General features: G+C 45.6%; 1 protein-coding gene across 1 annotated transcript in view; it reads right to left on the minus strand.

Moving 5' to 3' along the window:
- The window catches only part of TMEM266 (transmembrane protein 266), a 170,471-nt gene that overhangs the window by 17,531 nt on the left and 132,099 nt on the right, over positions 1-20,841 (minus strand). The window contains 1 exon segment of the mRNA XM_073212231.1: positions 20,261-20,376. Within this exon segment, the coding sequence (XP_073068332.1) occupies positions 20,261-20,376 (116 nt within the window).

Consider the following 20,841-nt stretch of genomic DNA (forward strand, 5'->3'; position numbering starts at 1 on the left):
CCCAAACTCTCTAAGGTTCTGAGGGGAGAATTAGCCCATTTTCCTCCCTGTCCCTTGTAGGCACTTAGTTATAATTCTCCACTCTCTAATCAGTTACCGCTTTCTCATCCACTCTCTGTTTTCCCCAGATCTACTGACATCTCTATCCTCTTTGTCCTGATGGACAGGACTTAAAGAAACAGTTTCTTAATTCTTATATGTGCTTATGATTATTGTCTTTACTATCATTTTAGTGGAGTTCGGGTAAGAATAAAATACATGTGGTCACTCTGTCCTTTTCTTTTAAGGACTGCTTACCGGTTTTCCTCTCTCCTACAGTGGTCATGAATGAACAAGCACAAGAAGCCTAATTTGCAGTGTAGGCTAATCTCTGTGGTGTAAATACTCCCACCATGGCTGATTGCAAATACCAACACGATGTCACGCAGAATGAGAAAGAAATGTGCACAACTGGCTTTCACGAGCCAGTGAGAACTCCAGCACACCACTTCCTCTCCTCACCCTCCAAGAGAATATAATCTCTGTAAAAGCAGGGATTTTGTCTGTTTTATTGCCCAGTACATAGCAGGCACTCAGTAACTGCTGTTGCTTTGCTCAATTCTGTGGTTTTAGGCTGAGCCCTAACTCTACCCAGAAACAGCCCCGACCCAAACCCAAAGCTGAGTCCCGATGCTGAACCCTGACCCTGCTCACACACTGAGGTCCTGTCCTAGTCATGGACACAGCCTTACCTCTGGTCTCAGACGGGCTCAGTGTCTAGACCTCAACAATCCAGTAGTGAAACAGGGCCACTGGTCTCAGAGGATTAGAAAATAACGATGGCTTATTATAAGGTGGCCTTCTGTGCAGATGGAGAGGGTTGGAGCCACTGCCCTGCCAGCAAGGTGTCAGTTGTCACTTACGGGCAATGAGACAACTCTCCTGAGCTCTGCTGGGACTGGGAGTCCCTCCTGGCCAGGCTGACCTGAACTTCCCATGGGCATAACCAGCCCACTTTCTCCAAGGCTGCTCATCAGGGCTGGCAGGCCCAGCTAATGGCCTCCTAGGCCATTCTGAATAGATGCATTATTGATAACTTGTAATTGATACACAGCTGCCCATGAGTGTCCCACTGGAATTCAGGCTGGACAGCCAGAGGCTAGGGTTTGTCTCACCCCAAGCCCACATATGCAGTCATAGATATGTACACTGAAACACATTTTAGGGTACAGAGATGAACCACAAGTTAGTTCTCCCATTCATTCATTCATTCATTCATTCATTCATTCATTCATTCATTCATTCACTAAGAAGTCAGGTAACACATGGTGAGGCCTATGTTGAAATTGCTATGTGTTTAGAATGAAAATACCTCTCCCAGCTTGGAAGTGAGTCCTGGGTGGCCCCAGGGAGAGGGGCTATCTGCTGCACTTCAGGGAATAAATCTCCTGTGAGAGTCCCAAGGGCTGGCTCTGGGTGGCACTTGGGTCAAAGAAGGCACGGTGTGTCTGAGAGACAGAGGACTGGCAGCTCAGAGCGATTGGGGAGGTTGGCAGAGGCCACGCCAGGCAGAGCCTTGTAGCCACAGTAAGATGCTTTAAGGACTTCAGTCTTTATTTAAAGAACAAGAAGAAACCATTGAAGGAAGGGTAGAGTGGTGGGGTGGGTGGTGGCCTGGTGATTCAGATGAGCATTCCAGAGGGGTCATGCTGACAGCAAAGTGGAGGATGGATTGGACAGGGCTGGGCCAGGGTGGGTGTGGGCGTGCCACATGGGAGGCTACTGCACTGTCCAGCCCAGAGATGGCCAGAATTTGGACTAGGGTGGAAACAGTGGAGTTGGAGATAAGGAAACTATGGAGGAGGTGAAAGTGTTGGCCCGGGCATGGACTGGAATGGGGGTGAGAGGGGCGACAACCTGCTCTGGGTATATTTTTACAAGCTCCATACCTGGGGGTGCAGGGTAGCTGGATGCTCTCATCCCTGCCTCTGAAGAGGGGTGACTGTCTCCTTACAAGGGAACTGCAGGCAGGCTAAATGGCTGTGAGCTCTGGTCATGGGCTGTGACCACCCGGGGGGCTGTCAGGATGTTCTAGCTGGGACCCTCAGAGCTTAGCTCTTGATTCCCCTTCTGTGAACATGGCCAGGACCACGTGGTGAATCAGAAGCCAAACTGGGCCCAGAACCCATATGGATAAGATGGAAGTGACCCAGCTCAAACAGAGTACAGGAGAGCTTCACAGCAGCAGGGGCCGGAAGGAGCAGGAGACCCCCTCACGGGGGAAAAGCAAGGCTGGAGGCAGGAGCCTGGGCTCTCGGTCCATCACTGTCCTCTCACTCTGACCTTGGGACCTTGATGTCACTGTGTGCTCAGTAAGGCAAGTGGACTCACTGAATTCTCAGCTACGGCAAAGTCCCACTGGCTCTGGAACCTGTCTGGGAGGGAACGACACGCAGGTGCCAATGAACTCTTGATGGTGTCTTGAGGGTCATCCCCTGCTCCCTGCTCAAGCAACACATTCCTAGATGGCCAACTCTTTAGGGAAAGATGACACAATCAGGACCTCCCAAATGCATCATCAACAATGTGTAGCACACACTAAGAATTACTATTCATGCAAATAAGCAGGAAACAGTGATGGATTGTCAAGATGTAAAGCAGTTAAGAAGATGCTTAGAATTTTTGAATTTGCAAATGTAATTATTTGAGTTAACAGACAAGGACTTCAAAATATTGCAATGAATGTATTAAAGTAGGGGGAAAGATGGACAAAATGGATATCGCATTTCGGTGGAGAAACAGACCCTATAAAAGGAATAAAGGAAACGATTAGAACTTTAATATGCAATATCTGAAATGGAGTACTCAGTTGGATGGGTTTAACAGCAGACTGGACCTCCTAGAAGATAAGATTGCTGAACTTGAGGTCAATAGAAAAATATCAAAACTTACGACCAGGAAAAAAAAAAAAGGGAGAATAGGGGAGCAGTGCAGGGTATGGGAGCCATATGAGACATGATCAAAAGCTCTAATGTGAAATCAGACCCCCAGAGGGAGAATGAAAGGGTGGGACAGGAGCAATGAATAAAGAAGTCATGGCCAAGGGCTTTCCAGATTGAATGAGAAAACATCAACGCACAAATTCAACAAACTCAGAGAAACCTAAGGATAAATACAAGAGCCCCATACCTAGACACTCCATAGTCAAACTGCTGAGAACAGGTAAGAAGAGACACCCAGAGCACCCAAGCTCTCCCGGGCTCACAGGTTCTGGGCCTCTGGAATAGAAAGCAGGTACATGCTAGCTTTGATGATGAAGCAAATTTTTTCCACCGGCAAACTGTCCCAGTGGGGAAAAAAAAGACCATCTGGAGACCTTGGAAGAATGAAAGTACAGTCACAGCCCTACTTAATGCACATCATCAGCTAAGTATTTCTAATCAGATAACCTGACCAGATCAGTGGGGATCCACAGGGAAGCCCTTAGCGCGCATTACTGGAGTGAGTCAGGCCCCTTCCTTTGGGCTGGGCTTTTAATGCCCGCCCAGGTGGGGCCAGGCCCCTCGGGGCAGCCGGGCAGGCACACCCAGCCCATCTCTGCCTTTAATGGTCTGGTTTGTGGAGCACAACTGACACGGCCTTGGCCTGATCAATGCACACTTTGGCCAGAAGCTTGATGGTATCTAATGCAATAGCAATAATTTTCTTCCGTCCTATTAGTGCTATCTATACAGACGGTCCTGCCTGTCTCAGACCCATCTACTATTGGGATGGCATCCAATGTTTATTTCCATTAGTTTCACCATTGTTGGTAACAATAAAAATCAGGAGACAGTGGCAAACTAATGATTTAGGAGCAGAATGGAGCTGAATTTGACCTTGGCCCCTTTCCATCTACTGTGGAGATGACTGCTAGTTGGCCATAAATTTAAATTATGGCAAAAGGATAACATAAGTTATTCCTCTGATGGCTAATTTTATCAGCTAAATAGGCTTGTCATTAAGGCTATCGGCTGTTTTACAAATCATTTCCCATGTTAAAAAAAAAAAGAAAGAAAAACTTCACTTCCCACAGTGGAGATCTTGAACAATCCAGGTAACAAAGGCTGTTGTGCTGAGCTGAGGACTCTGCAGGGAAAGAGGGGGGCTCTCTGGAATGAGCCAGCATCACGTGCCCCCCTCACAGCCGGGGTAGAACCCCTTTCCTGCTGTTCCTGACCTACTGACAGGGCTGTTGGCCCTTAGGGCCAGGAGGTCCTTCTCTGAGCTGCTGACCCAGCCTTGAAGGTGTGTGATCCGTGCACAGCCATGGGCGCTCTCTCAGGGGAGCAAGCGCCAGGCAGACATGGGGTCCAAAGCAAGGCCCACAGATTGGCCCCCCACAGCCGAGCAGGCTTTCTATGACCCCTTCCACAGGAAAGGTAGTGGTATGCTTGGAGGGGGCAGGGCAGGACACCACTCCTCCCCCAAGGGCCTGCCTCCACCAGACATGCCTATCGCTTGGGGTCAAAAGTATCATATTGTTAAAGGCTTGACGTCCAAATTATATAAAGAGCTCACATGCCTCAACAAACAAAAAACAAATAATCTAATTACAAAATGGGCAGAGGAACTGGACAGTTCTCCAAAAAAGAAATTCAGATGGCCAACAGACACATGAAAAGATGCTCCACACACATCACTAGCCATCAGAGAAATGCAAATTAAAACCACAGTGAGATACCACCTCACACCAGTAAGGATCGCCACCATCCAAAAGATAAACAACAACAAATGTTGGCGGGGCTGTGGAGAAAGGGGAACCCTCCTACACTGCTGGTGGGAATGTAAATTAGTTCAACCATTGTGGAAAGCAGCATGGAGGTTCCTCAAAATGCTCAAAACAGACTTACCATTTGACCCAGGAATCCCACTTCTAGGAATTTACCCTAAGAATGCAGCAATCAAGTTTGATTGCACCCCTATGTTTATCACAGCACTATTTACAATAGCCAAGAATTGGAAGCAACCTAAATGTCCATCGGTAGATGAATGGATAAGGAAGATGTGGTACATATACACAATGGAATATTATTCAGCCATAAGAAAGAAAATAAATCCTACCATTTGGAACAACACGGATGGAGCTGGAGGGCATTATGCTCAGTGAAATAAGCCAAGCAGAGAAAGAGAAATACCAAATGATTTCACTCATCTGTGGAGTATAAGAACAAAGGAAAAACTGAAGGAACAAAATAGCAGCGGAATCACAGAACCCAAGAATGGACTAACAGGTACCACAGGGAAAGAGACTGGGGAGGATGGGTGGGAAGGGAGGGATAAGGGGGGGAAGAAGAAGAGGGGTATTAAGATTAGCATTCATGGTGGGGGAGGGAGAAAGGGGAGGGCTGTACAACACAGAGAAGACAAGTGGTGATTCTGTGGCATTTTGCTAAGCTGATGGACAGTGACTGTAGGGGTTTTGAGGGGGGGACCTGGTATAGGGGAGAGCCTAGTAGACATAGTGTCCTTCATGTAAGTGTAGATTAATGATAACAAAAAAAAGAAAGCAAGAAAAGGGGATTACTCCCTAATAGGATAAAACTAACTGTAAATCAATGATTAATGCATGCTTTAAATATCCTTAATTTTAATCACTTAATGGGTGTCAGATGATCAGCTGTGGAGATACATTTTTCTGATAATATTCCTTTCTCTTAAAATAAAATTAAAAAAAAAAAAGCAGTTCCTGTGTGGTGACCTCCAATGAGTTCTACACAATGGTATAAAGGGCATATCAAAGTGTGGGCAAAGGGTCTGTTTGTGTTTATACAGAGGATCAAAACCTTATTTGGCTACCCAGAAAATGAACTAAGATACGATATGAAGAAGAACTTCCAACATCAGCACTTTCTGGAAGAGACATACCAGAAGATGATCATTAAAAAACCTCAACAAAGATCCAGGCGATGCTGCAGTTGTAGCTGCATTCATCCCACTGTTTTCTGGACTTGCCATGGGAATGAAGAAGGAGATACCTAAGCTGGCCTGTGCTTTCAGTAAAACAACAAATTTGACTGGATCTACACTGTTGGAACTCAACCAAGAATTAGGAGAAGTGCAAGTTGCAGCGCTCCAAAATCTTACAACTACAGACTATCTACTGTTAAAAGAACATACGGGATGTGAACAGTTCCCAGGAATGGGTTGTTTTGTCTGATTTCTCTCAGACTGTTCAAGTTCAGTTGGACAATATCCATCATATCATAGATCAATTTTCACAAATGCCTAAGGTGCCTAACTGGTTTTCTTGGTTTCACTGGAGATCGCTGGTAATTACAGGTCTGCTTTGGTTATGTAACTATATTCCTATTATGTTAATGTGTGTGTGCAATTTAATTAGTAGTTTAAAACTTATACATGCTTAAGGTACTCTACAAGAAGATATGTCAAAGAAATAATCAATCTTCCCATGTTATCTTCCGTCTGCTACATCTATAGCTTTTCTTCTTCCTTCGTAATTACAACCCTTAAATAGAATTCGTGCCTCATACCGAATTCACCAAGTATCATAATTCTTCCAAGTGGTAAAGATACCTCAAGACAAATGCTGGGCATAGAAGCCACAGGGCATAAATCTGCAAAGAAGTAAAAAGCTAACCTTTTCAAACAATATTCCTTCTCTCTCACTTACCAACTTTACATTTCCCTGTATGGCCCCGGAAGATGACTGGTTAGCCAGAGACGGGTAAGATTCCTCAAGGGAGGAACAACCTAAGACAGGCACAGTCGCAGGGGGGCCATCAGGTGAGAAATTGGGGATCAACAGAGGTGAGGCTTAGAACCTCAACCCCCCTGTTTTGAGAGAAATCTTCTGCATCCGTGGATGTTTTGTTGCCCTTGTCTAGCTTGGATTAGCACATAGTCTACAGGCACACACCTCATCATCTACATTTGCTCTCTTACAGCACTAAACTATGTTTTCTAACTTTATCTGGCATCTACCTACCACTTCAGCATTTTATTTAAAAAAAAAAATAATAATAATAATAAGGGAGAAATGTGGGATTCACATGTAAATCAAGTACAAAAATCAAACGAATATTCATATTTGACCTGATTGTTTATAGGTCATATTGCATGATCAAAACCGAAAGTTTCTGTGATGACTGCCCTTGTACTGTTCACCATGTAAGAATTTATTCACTATGTAAGAATTCGTTCACCATGTAAGAACTTGTTCGTTATGCTTCAGAAGATTGGAGACTGACGAGAATTAGGCTTGAGATGGATTAATGATTGTACATTGAACGTTGACCCCCCTATACTGAATTTTACTGTTGTTAACAACCATTTGATCAATAAATATGAGAGATGCCCTCTCAAAAAAAAAAAAAAAAAAAAATCAAACGAATATTCATATTTGACCTGATTGTTTATAGTTCATGATGCATGATCAAAACCGAAAGTTTCTGTGATGACTGCCCTTGCACTGTTCACCATGTAAGAACTTATTCACTGTGTAAGAATTTGTTCACCATGTAAGAACTTGTTCGTTATGCTTCAGAAGATTGGAGACTGACGAGAGTTAGGCTTGGGGTGGATTAATGATTGTGCTTTGAGTCCCCTATACAGAATTTTATTGTTGTTAACAACCATTTGATCAATAAATATGAGAGATGCCCTCTCAAAAAAAAAAAAAAAAGTATCATCTTGTTTCTTCAGGCAACAGATCAGAGAGACGTGCATCCTGCAAGGAGGAGCGATAAACGCGATCATGCCTCTTGCTGTGAAGGAAGGGGAAAGGGGGAAGGTATGTTGTGAGCCCATTGGCCTTCTTTTCTGGATTAGGTGACTGTTCTCTTTTTGGGCACACAGACCGTGTTTGCCAGCATCTGGTGCCTTAGTTGTGACTGTGCAACAGAGTCCCACCTAGGAAATGGGGGTAGAAGCCATGTTATCGCTTGCAGGCCTGGCTAATAATCCTCTGGGCAGAACTCTCCACTCCCCCTTTCTTACCCCCTGGCTAAAGGAAGGAGACTACAAGTACTCAGAAGAAGAGCCACAGAATGGGAGCAGCCTAGGGCCAGAAGGACCGTGAGGACGGGAGCCTCCTTCACCCTAGCCCGCGAGCCTGCACTGGGCTGCAATGTGAGTGACGGGCTCTTCTTTGCCAGGCCACTGAGACACCTGGATTTGTTTGATGGAGCGGCTCGTGTCACTTATCCTACCAGCGTCTTGTATGGACGCCACGTTTTGTAGTAGGCGAATGGACACTGACGCCCCGGGTCCCACTCCCAGCGCTTCCACAGTGAACTAGGGGACCCTGGGCAAGCGCAGCCTCGGCCTCAGTCTTCTCATCTATAAAGGGATTAATAACACCTCGCCTACTCACTCTGACCATCAAAGCCACACTGAACTAAAATGCACAGTAGTGCATTTAAATATTGTCGTCATTATACAAATGAGTTAGTATTGTTTTTATTCTTAACTTTTTTAACATTTACTGAGAGACACCAGTGGGCCAGACTTTACATATATATTTAACTTGAATTAATCTTATCCTTGAGGTATGAGCCTTGTTTCCTCCATTTTTCCATGAGGAGCCTGAAGCCCAGGGATAAAGGGGAAGACCAGTCGTTGAGGAGGTGAAGCGAGGCTCCCGCTTGTGGGCTCCCCGTGGAAGCGAGGGTGGACTCTCTCTACCCCTCCAAGCTGCCCCAACGCAGGACTCCTGTTCAGGGACTGATGCTTGCCCAAGGCCTAAGGCTGGTCTAAGAGGCTCACAGAGTTCCACTGGCCTCTTGGAAGGCTGCGTCTCAAGTCAACCCAGAGTGAGCCCCACTTCCCTAGGTCGTTTGCCAATGGTCTCAGGGTGAATGGTGCTAAGGAAAGAGAACCTAACTTCCCTTTATCCTTCTCATAAGACCCAGCAGGGAAAAGAAAGGAACTTTGACAGAAAGCCAGGTTGGATCATATTATTTTGGACCAAAGCCTGCTGCAAGGCTTAAAGGGCAAAGAGCAGGTACAATGGGCACTTCAGGATATGCCTTGACATCAGAGGAAGATCCTGGGCACAGGTGTACCTAAAACCTAAAAAGTCGTTTCATAAGATGAGTTGGTAGGATGTGTCATTGCACTGATTTCACTGCTGCCTCTAAAATATCTTTGATTTCTAAAGCAGCAGAAAATACAGAGAGAGACAAAAAGTTCACACCGTCTCTCTGAAGGGCAGTAATTAGCATCCTGCCTCTGGAATCCATCTGTGTACCAGAGAGATGAACTCTTGAGAAAATTCCGGCCAGGATCCAGACAACAGTCCCCCTCCCCAACTGTCCCCTTTATACCCACTCTATCAGGTAGGAGCCTGTTAAAGATAAAGTGAACCCAGTGGTCAGAAGAAATGTTGGGAATGAGGGAATGAGCACTGTCTCCCTGTGAAGACCAGAGGCCAGCGTGGTCTGGGGAGAAAGCATTGGAATGAACCATAGGAGACCCTGTTTCCGTTCTATTCTCCTTTACTGGTGTGTAATACTGGGCACACCTCTCCGCTTCTCTGAGTTTCAGATTCCACTGTCAGCCAAATCCAGGATTGGGCCAGATGCCCTCTAAGGAGCCTTTATTCTGTAACATAAGGTGGTTCTGGGATATCTTGAGGGTGGCCTGTGGTAAGAAATAAGCTGCCACACGGCACAGAAGATGAAACGTACAAGATATTCATGCAAGAAGCTGGCAAACCATGTCACCTGAGAACCTCCCCGGGGTCACAGTAAGCAGCAATTTAAGCTTCTAAATAAAAGCTAAGATAAATTAAAAAGGAACATTACAGTGGAGAGATCTGCTAAGCACTGCCTCAGCCACGTGATCAAGGTCACGGCAGCAGTGAGCAGTCGTGCCGATCATCTGTGCACTTGATATGATGTCATGAGAATGGTGCTTTACCTCTGTGGTCTTCCTCCCCAAAACCCTCAACTACAACCTAATCCTGAGAAAACACCAGGCAAGTCCCACTAGAGGGACATTCTATAAAATACTTGACCAGCACCCCTCAAAACTGTCAGAGTCATCAAAAACAAGGCAAGTTTGAGGAATTTTTATATACAAGAGGAGCCTGAGGAGAATGATGACTGACTGCAACGTGGTGTCCTGGGTGGGATCCTGGAAAAGACATTGGATAAAAACTAAGGAAATCTGAAAAATATAAAAACTTTAGTAATAACATATCAATATTGGTTAATTGTAGCAAATGCATGATACTAATGTGAGATGTTAATAACTAGAAAAAAACTAGATTTTGGGTATATGAGAACTCTACTATTTTCACAATTTTTCTATAAATCTAAAACTGTTCCAAAAATAAAGTTTATTGTAAAAAAAGCTAAGATGGGTAAACTCTCGGCACATATCTATACAAATACGTCCCAGGGAGAGAACAAGGTGAATGCAAAGTGGGTATTTAATTTAAACTGAGACATTGGAACTTTGGTAAATTTCCATTTTTTGGTGGGGCTGGTAGTACATATGAATTCAGTTTAGAGGTTGCTTCCTTCAACTCTGAGCCTGCCAGCAGGGACAGAGAGAGCAAGAGTTTGTGACAAAGACGACTAAGTGGTCTGGAATGGGGTTGGGAGGGTAGGTGTGGGCAGCAAAAGCATCTTGGGAAATGCTGTTGAGATAGTTGAGTGGAGCCAGGTCTGTGCCACCCAGAGAGAGTTGCACTCCGGCTGTGGTTTAAAGATGCCCTGGCCCATAGTCTCATCAATGTACCCACTGAGCACTGAGAAGCGATGGGCAGAAAAGTGATGCCAAGCATGAATGGCCCTCAGCAAGGTGGGCTGGGAAAGAGCAGTGCTCACAAGACACCTGGCTCTATTCCTGGCTCCAGAAGTCCTCAGTTAGCTGTGTGTTCTTGGGCAAGTTACCACCCCTCAATTTCCTTATCTGTAAAATGGGTGGATGTGGGGGACTAAGGGTAGACTAGCTATGGTTAGCTCTCATATAATCACCATTTATGTGTGCCAGGCTTTAGATTAAGCAATCTCACAACCATCCTTCAAGGATTTAATCACTATCCCCATTTTTCAGATTAGGAAAACCATTGCCCACAGAGGTCACATCAGCGCCTTAAGGCCACAACACCAGTAAGTGGCAGAGCTGGCTTTGCACTCAGGTCTGCCCTTAAAGACTGTTCTGTACCATTCCAGGCACTGTTGTCGTAAGGGGTCCAGCCATCCCTGACATTCCATGAACAGCACTCTCATTTCTTTAAGGTATTAGTTACCTGGTCAAATCTCAAAGCTGGTCTTAAAATGCACCTGAAAATGAGGCATCTATTTGCTCTACCCTATGGATGGGTCACCACTGAGCTTTGGAGAACATTCCTGGTTTCCCTGTATTAGCCTGAGAGCTGCTCCGACCAGGCCCCTCCCACCTTCCTGCAGCCCCCTGGGATTCTCGCCTGTCTTAACCAAGATGACAGGCTTCAGGTGGTTTTTTAATTAAAACAGTTTGTTTCTGTTTATCTCTTTTCCAGATGTTACTACCTAGAGAGACTCTGCCTTTATTTATCGGCTGTTTCCTGTGCGGAATCCAAGGGAGCCTTCCTCTGGTGAAGACCCCCAGGAAGGAGGCCACATGTGGGGGTGACTCAAATCAGGATGGTAGGTACGTGGGGACCTTAGGGGCTCAGAACAGGGGTCATGGAGGAAACTGTGGGAGGTGGGGTTGCCATCAGGATTTTCCCCCACCATGTGGCACATGTACTGTTATTGTGAGGCTTGCTCACCTTATGGTGAGCTTGTTCTCTCTCGGACTGAGAAGCTGTGAATTTACTGAAGGTGGATGTGGCACGGCGTCCTGTGTCTTTCATGTGGCCACTGCAGTGCAGTTCATTTTCCTATTAGACAGTAGATTGAGAGCCGCCTGTCCAGGCTCCAGCGAGGTCCTGGATGACACCCACAACATTTTTCCTCTTCCCCTGTACCTCTGCCCCAAACCTAGGCTCTCTCCCCTGGGTGGTTGGCATAGCCTCTCTACTCAAGATTCCTGCCCTCTCCCATCCATCCTCCAACAGCAGCTGGAAAGATCCATCAAAATTTCCAGTATGAGGCGGAGCCAAGATGGCAGCGTGAGTAGAGCAGCGGAAATCTCCTCCCAAAACCATATATATTTTTGAAAATACAACAAATACAACTCTTCCTCAAAGAGAGATCAGAAGACACAGGACAGCAGCCAGACCACATCCACACCTGCGAGAATCCAGCACCTCGCAAAGGGGGTGAGATACAAGCCCCAGCCCGGCCGGAACCGAGCGCCCCTCACCCCAGCTCCCGGCGGGAGGAGAGGAGTCGGAGCAGGGAGGGAGAGGGAGCCCAGGACTGCTGAGCACCCAGCCCCAACCATCCACACTGGAGCGCAGACACACAGTGTGTGAGGTGCTGGAAACTAGGGAAGCTGGACAGTAAGACCTGTGAGCAGGTCCCTGCAGCTGGTGCCCCTGGGACAAAGAAAAGCGAGTGCTTTTTGAAAGTCTTAAAGGGACAGGGACCCCACAGGTGGATGGAAGTGTCCAGGGACACTTAGCCCAGCAGCTCGGAATCCCAGGGAACACCAGGTGCCCTAACCCCATGGGCAGCAGCGCAGCTTGGAGGCCCCTCACGGCGATAAACAGCCTCCCGCCTGCCTCCCCTCTGACGTAGCTCTGCCATATCGGAGCAGCAGAATGAGGCCAGCCATGCCCACAGCAACCATGGAGCTTAACTCCACAGTGGCCAGGCAAGAATCAGAGACCCCATCTGCACTCAGCTGCGCAGCACAAGCCGCTAGAGGTCACTGTTCTCCCAGGAGAGAAAGGCCACAAACCAGCAAGAAGGGATGTTCTCCCAGCCAACACACAGCGCCAGCTCCCCACAACTACCTCTATCACCATGAAAAGGCAAAACAATTTGATACAGACCAAAATCACAGTCAACCCCTGAGAAGGAGATAGACCTAACCAAACTTCCTGAAAAAGAATTCAAAATAAAGCTCATAACCATGCTGATGGAGCTGCGGAGAAATATGAAAGAGCTAACGGATGATGTCCGGAGGGAGATTACAGAAATGAAACAATCTCTGGAAGGATTTATAAGCAGAATGGATGAGATGCAAGAGGCCATTGATGGAATAGAAACCAGAGAATAGGAATGCATAGAAGCTGATGCAGAGAGAGATAAAAGGATCTCCAGGAATGAAACAATATTAAGAGAACTGTGTGACCAATCCAAAAGGAACAATATCCACATTATAGGGGTACCAGAAGAAGAAGAGAGACAAAAAGGGATAGAAAGTGTCTTTGAAGAAATAATGGCTGAGAACTTCCCCAAAGTGGGGGAGGAAATAATTGATCAGACCACGGAAGTACACAGAACTCCCAAAAGAAGGGACCCAAGGAGGACAACACCAAGACACATAATAATTAAAATGACAAAGATCAAGGACAAGGACAGAGTTTTAAAGGCAGCTAGAGAGAGGAAAAAGGTCACCCACAAAGGAAAACCCATCAGGCTATCATCAGACTTCTCTACAGAAATCTTACAGGCCAGAAGAGAATGGTGTGATATACTTAATGCAATGAAACAGAAGGGCCTTGAACCAAGGATACTGTATCCAGCACGATTATCATTTAAATATGAAGGAGGGATTAAACAATTCCCAGACAAGCAAAAGTTGAGGGAATTTGCCTCCCACAAACCACCTCTACAGGGTATTTTAGAGGGACTGCTCTAGATGGGAGCACTCCTAAGGCTAAACAGATGTCACCAGAGAAAATAAACTCACAGCAAAGAAAGCAGAACAACCAAATACTAACTAAAGACAAAAAATAAAATCAACTACCCACAAAAGCAGTTAAAGGAAACACAAAAGAGCACAGGATAAAACAACCAACATATAAAGAATGGAGGAGGAGGAATAAGAAGGGAGAGAAATAAAGAATCACCAGACAGTGTTTATAACAGCTCAGTAAGCGAGTTAAGTTAGACAGTAAGATACTAAAGAAGATAACCTTGAAACTTTGGTAACCACGAATCTAAAGCCTGCAGTGGCAATAAGTACATATCTTTCAATAATCACCCTAAATCTAAATGGACTGGATGCACCAATCAAAAGACACAGAGTAACAGAATGGATAAAAAAGCAAGACCCATCTATATGCTGCTTACAAGAGACTCACCTCAAACCCAAAGACATGAACAGACTAAAAGTCAAGGGATGGAAAAAGATATTTCAGGCAAACAACAGGGAGAAAAAAGCAGGTGTTGCAGTACTAGTATCAGACAAAATAGACTTCAAAAAAAAGGAAAGTAACAAGAGATAAATTAGGACACTACATAATGATAAAGGGGTCGGCCCAACAAGAGGATATAACCGTTACAAATATATATGCACCCAACACAGGAGCACCAGCATATGTGAAACAAATACTAACAGAACTAAAGGAGGAAATAGAATGCAATGTATTCATTTTAGGAGACTTCAACACACCACTCACCCCAAAGGACAGATCCACCAGACAGAAAATAAGTAAGAACATGGAGGCACTGAACAACACAGTAGAACAGATGGACCTAATAGACATCTACAGAACTCAACATCCAAAAGTAACAGGATGCACATTCTTCTCAAGTGCACATGGAACATTCTCCAGAATAGACCACATACTAGGCCACAAAAAGAGGTTCAGTAAATTCAAAAAGATTGAAATCCTACCAACCAACTTTTCAGACCACAAAGGTATAAAACTAGAAATAAATTGTAAAAAGAAAGCAAAAAGGCTCACAAACACATGGAGGCTTAACAACATGCTCCTAAATAATCAATGGATCAATGACCAAATTAAAATGGAGATCCAGCAATATATGGAAACAAATGACAACAACACAAAGCCCCAAATTCTGTGGGATGCAGCGAAAGCAGTCTTAAGAGGAAAGTATATAGCAATCCAGGCATAGTTAAAGAAGGAAGAACAATCCCAAATGAATAGTCTAATGTCACAATTATCAAAATTGGAAAAAAAGAACAAATAAGGCCTAAGGTCAGCAGAAGGAGGGACATAATAAAGATCAGAGAAGAAATAAATAAAATTGAGAAGAATGAAACAATAGAAAAAATCAATGAAACCAAGAGCTGGTTCTTCAAGAAAATAAACAAAATATCTAAGCCTCTACCCAGACTTATTAAGAGAAAAAGAGAATCAACACACATCAACAGAATCAAAAACGAGAAAGGAAAAATCATGACAGACTCCACAGAAATACAAAGAATTATTAGAGACTACTATGAAAACCTATATGCTAACAAGCTGGGAAACCTAGAAGAAATGGACACCTTCCTAGAAAAATACAACCTTCCAAGAATGACCAAGGAAGAAACAGAAAATCTAAACAAAACAATTACCAGCAAAGAAATTGAAGCGCAAATTTCTTTTGAACAAAACCCCCGGGGCAGATGGATTTACCTCAGAATTTTATCAGACATACAGAGAAGACATAATACTCATTCTCCTTAAAGTTTTCCAAAAAAAAGAAGAGGGAATACTCCCAAACTCATTCTATGAAGCCAACATCACCCTAATACCAAAATCAGGCAAAGACCTCACCAAAAAAGAAAATTACAGACCAATATCCCTGATGAACATAGATGCAAAAATACTCAACAAAATATAAGCAAAACAAATTCAAAAATATATCAAAAGGATCATACACCATGACCAAGTGGGATTCATCCCAGGGATGCAAGGATGGTACAACATTAGAAAATCCACCAACATCATCCACCACGTCAACAAAAGAACAAAAACCACATGATCATCTCCATAGATGCCAAAAAAGCATTCGACAAAATTCAACATCCATTCATGATAAAAACTCTCAGCAAAATGGGTATACAGAGGACAAGTACCTCAACATAATAAAGGCCATATGTGATAAACCAACAGCCAATATCATACTGAACAGCGAGAAGCTGAAAGCTTTTCCTCTGAGATCGGGAACAAGACAAGGATGCCCACTCTCCCCACTGTTATTCAACATAGCTCTGGAGGTCCTAGCCACGGCAATCAGACAAAACAAAGAAATAAACGGCATCCAGATTGTCAAGGAAGAAGTTAACTGTCACTATTTGCAGATGACATGATATTGTACATAAAAAACCCTAAAGACTCCACTCCAAAACTACTAGAACTGATACTGGAATACAGCAAAGTTGCAGGATACAAAATTAACACACAGAAATCTGTAGCTTTCCTATACACTAACAATGAACCAATAGAAAGAGAAATCATGAAAAGAATTCCATTCACAATTGCATCAAAAAGAATAAAATACCTAGGTATAAACCTAACCAAAGAAGTGAAAGACCTATACCCTGAAAACTATAAGATACTCTTAAGAGAAATTAAAGAGGACACTAACAAATGGAAACTCATCCCATGCTCCTGGCTAGGAAGAATTAATATTGTCAAAATGGCCATCCTGCCCAAAGCAATATACAGATTTGATGCAATCCTTATCAAATTATCAACAATATTCTTCAATGAACTGGAACAAATAATTCAAAAATTCATATGGAAACACCGAAGACCCCGAATAGCCAAAGCAATCCTGAGAAGGAAGAATAAAGTGGCAGGGATCTCACTCCCCAACTTCAAGCTCTACTACAAAGTCACAGTAATCAAGGCAATTTGGTACTGGCACAAGAACAGAGCCACAGACCAGTGGAACAGATTAGAGACTCCAGACATTAACCCAAACATATATGGCCAATTAATATTTGATAAAGGAGTCATGGATATACAATGGGGAAATGACAGTCTCTTCAACAGATGGTGCTGGCAAAACTGGACAGCTACATGTAAGAGAATGAAACTGGACCATTGTCTAACCCATACACAAAAGTAAATTCGAAATGGATCAAAGACCTGACTGTGAGTCATGAAACCATAAAACTCTTAGAAAAAAATAGGCAAAAATCTCTTGGACATAAACATGAGCAACTTCTTCATAAACATATCTCCCCGGGCAAGGAAAACAAAAGCAAAAATGAACAACTGAGACTACATCAAGCTGAAAAGCTTCTGTACAGCAAAGGACACCATCAATAGAACAAAAAGGCATCCTACAGTATGGGAGAACATATTCATAAGTGACATAGCCGATAAAGGGTTGACATCCAAAATATATAAAGAGTTCACGCACCTCAACAAACAAAAAGCATATAATCCAATTAAAAAATGGGCAGAGAACAGACTGGTCTCCAAAGAAGAAATTCAGATGGCCAACAGGCACATGAAAAGATGCTCCACATCGCTTGTCATCAGAGAAATGCAAATTAAAACCACAATGAGATATCACCTCCCACCAGTAAGGATGGCCACCATCCAAAAGACAAACAACAACAAATGTTGGCGAGGTTATGGAGAAAGGGGAACCCTCCTACACTGCTGGTGGGAATGTAAACTAGTTCAGCCATTGTGGAAAGCAGTATGGAGGTTCCTCAAAATGCTCAAAATAGACATACCATTTGACCCAGGAATTCCACTCCTAGGAATTTACCCTAAGAATGCAACAGCCCAGTTTGAAAAAGACAGATGCACCCCTATGTTTATCGTAGCACTATTTATAATTGCCAAGAAATGGAAGCAACCTAAGTGTCCATCAGTAGATAAATGGATAAAGAAGATGTGGTACATACACAATGGAATATTATTCAGCCATAAGAAAAAAACAGATCCTACCATTCACAACAACATGGATGGAGCTAGAGGGTATTATGCTCAGTGAAATAAGCCAGGCGGAGAAAGACAAATACCAAATGATTTCACTCATATGTGGAGCATAAGAACAAAGGAAAACTGAAGGAACAAAACAGCAGCAGAATCACAGAACCCAAGAATGGACTAACAGTTACCAAAGGGAAAGGGACTGGGGAGGGTGGGTAGGAAGGGAGGGATAAGGGAGGGGTAAAAGAAAGGGGGCCTTACGATTAGCATGTATAATGTGGGGGGGCGCATAGGGCAGGATGTGCAACACAGAGAAGACAAGTAGTGATTCTACAGCATCTTACTACTGATGGACAGTGACTGTAATGGGGTTTGTTTGGGGGACTTGGTGAAGGGGGGACCCTAGTAAACAGAATGTTCTTCATGTAATTGTAGGTTAATGATAAGAACAACAACAACAAACATTCCAGTCTGAGCAGATCCTGCCACCCCTGCTTTTAACATTCCAGGCTTCCTCTTTTCCCAGAGGATGAGTCCCAAGCTCCCTGGTCAGCTCTGCAGCCCCTTCCAAAGCCTGCCTGCAACCCCACCTCACTTCCTGCCTCTGCTCATATCCTGAGCGGCCCTGAGCTGCCCCAGCACCACCCGCACTCTCATGCCCCCCACCCCCTCTGCCTGACATCCTTCTCCAAGTGGCCCTGCTCATGTGAGCTCCTCTGGAAAGCCATTCACCTCATCCTCATCCCCACGCCCTGGCAGGTCCCCACAGCAGCATGCTCTGCACCAGACTGCCACTGCCTATTGATGAGCCCACGAACTCCCTGAGTGACCCAGAGCTGCATGAGGGCAGGAGCCGAATTCTGTCCCCAGGGCCCAGCACAGGCCAGGCACAGAGCGGGCACTCGATGGTGCCTGTTGAACAGATGCAAGGGTAAGGATGAAGCCGACAGCAACTGCTAAGGGACTGGGACATTTGTCTGCTCAGTCCAGGAACTGAACACACTGTCCCACCCCCAGGCCCCCCCGGAGAATGCGCTCCTAAGGCTGTGTCCCCTAATGTCCCCTCTTGTCACTCAAAAGCACTGCACTGAAATGAAGGGCCCTGGTGTACTTAGAGCAGATAAAAAGATTTGGTTCCCTGACAGACATTTCCAGGGGATGGTTTTGAAGATGCATGCATGTGTGTCCCTTTGGGAACATTTCCAGGGATCGGTTTGTGGTGACACTCCACAGACACTCTGTGCTTCCACTTCCTCCTTCAGCTATGAGGGGTTGGGGTTGAAGAGCTGGGAGCCCCACACCATATGGGGCACTGAGCTGGGAGCAAACATGAACGGGTCAAGGCCTGCCCCCGGAGCGTGTCCAGCTCAGTGGGGGTGGCAGCCCCAGGTGCAGATCGGCATGGCCCACGGCAGAGCGCCCGGCGCCCTGTGGAGGCCGGCAGTGGGGTCGGGGAGCAGCGGGCACCATGGGAGGGAGAAGCCAGGACTTGCGCACACACACAAATCAGCTAAGCAGAGTTTGCAAGGAGCAAGGACTCAGGTGAGGGGCACAGCATGAACAAAACAAAACTAAGCAATGGGGCTTGTCAGAATGACAGTTGACTCCCTTTGACTCAAGACAAATGAGGTGAGGTCAAGAAAGGCAGATGCACGGCAATCCTCAGTCCCCCTGAGAGAGCCTGGGTACCTGGCAATGGGGCAGGGGGAGGGGACCAAGGCACATCCATCCTCACTTCACTGCGAGCCAGAAGGCTTAGCCCCCACTTGGGATATGCAGCTGGGGGAATTCCACGCCCAGACTGGCTCTGCACAGTGAGGCCCCTATACCCCCTAGAGTGTAGCTTATATGGCTCGTGAAGCAAGGAGCAGTGGCCCTGTCCTCTTCCCAGAATCCAAGGGGCAGAACAGAGTTACCATACATATCACTTGGTCCATCCTCCACAAACATTCCTGCCACCTTGCTGGCTAGTCTCCTTTTTGGCATGCCTACCTGCACGCCTGGTACCAGAACATTCCCTCAATCCAGACTGTTTCTGCAGAGCTTTCTAGTCTTGCTGCAGAGCCCAGGTAGACAGACCCCCTCCCTAGCCCAGCTGCCCACCCTCCTTGGCTCTGGTGAGCACAGCCTCCCAGGGCCCATCACCTGTCTCTGAGCCTACCATGATCTCTGGAGGGCAGAGAGCACTACTAAAACTTCTCTGGGTATCAGGGGTTCCTGGGTGACAACTGGTCCCAGTAACCTCTGCAGGCAATATTCATCCCTGTCTCAGAGGCCACTGTGCCAAGAAGACTCCAATGAACCAAGCTGAGGACTGGTCACTGTGGTATGATGAAAAGCACCCTGGCCTGGAATCAGGGCTGAGCCAGGCTGCCTGAACTGGGCACAAGTGACCTTAGTGGTACATCTCCCCACCTCTGGGCCTCAGGTTCCCCATGTGTCCATCAGGGGACTGGAGGAGCCCCTACAGTTCTAGCATCCTGTGGCTTTAGGCCCCACCAGTGCCCTCAACCCTGGACAGAACTGGAAGTGACAATGTGTTACCCCTTGCTCCTGGCAGATCTGCGTCAGTCTCTCTAGCTGCTCATCCTGGATGACCTTGGCCTTCTCATACTGCTGGATGACCATCTCCATTTCCATCTTCACAGGCAGGACATAAGCTGGAAGACAGAGATAGCCAGGTGAGGAACATGGCAGCAACAGGGCTCGGGCTGGGAGGGGCTGCTTCGATGTCCAGGTACCCAGCGGCATCCAGAAAGTATACGAAGGCGAGAACTCTAACCCATGGTGCCTGAGATACCTGTTTTCCTCCTTTCCCATAGTGACAGATACCTTAGTTTTGGCCATGTGCATGGCTATTTGGAATAGGCAATGGCTGTCTAAAATATACAGTCTCCTTTGCAGTCATGGGTGGCCAAGAGACCAGATTCTGGGCGATGGGATGCAGGCAGGTGACATGCAGCAGCTTCCAGGAACCTGCCTTAGCAGCTGGAGTTGGTGAGCAAGTGGGAATATTGGAATGCTCATAAAATGTTGGTGGGGACATAAAATGGGGCAGCTGCTTTGGAAAACAGTTTGGCAGTTCTTTAAATAGTTAAACAAAGAGTGACCACAGGGCCCAGCAA

The sequence above is a fragment of the Manis javanica genome, chromosome 8 (assembly GCF_040802235.1).
Source record: "Manis javanica isolate MJ-LG chromosome 8, MJ_LKY, whole genome shotgun sequence".
Lineage (NCBI taxonomy): Eukaryota > Metazoa > Chordata > Mammalia > Pholidota > Manidae > Manis > Manis javanica.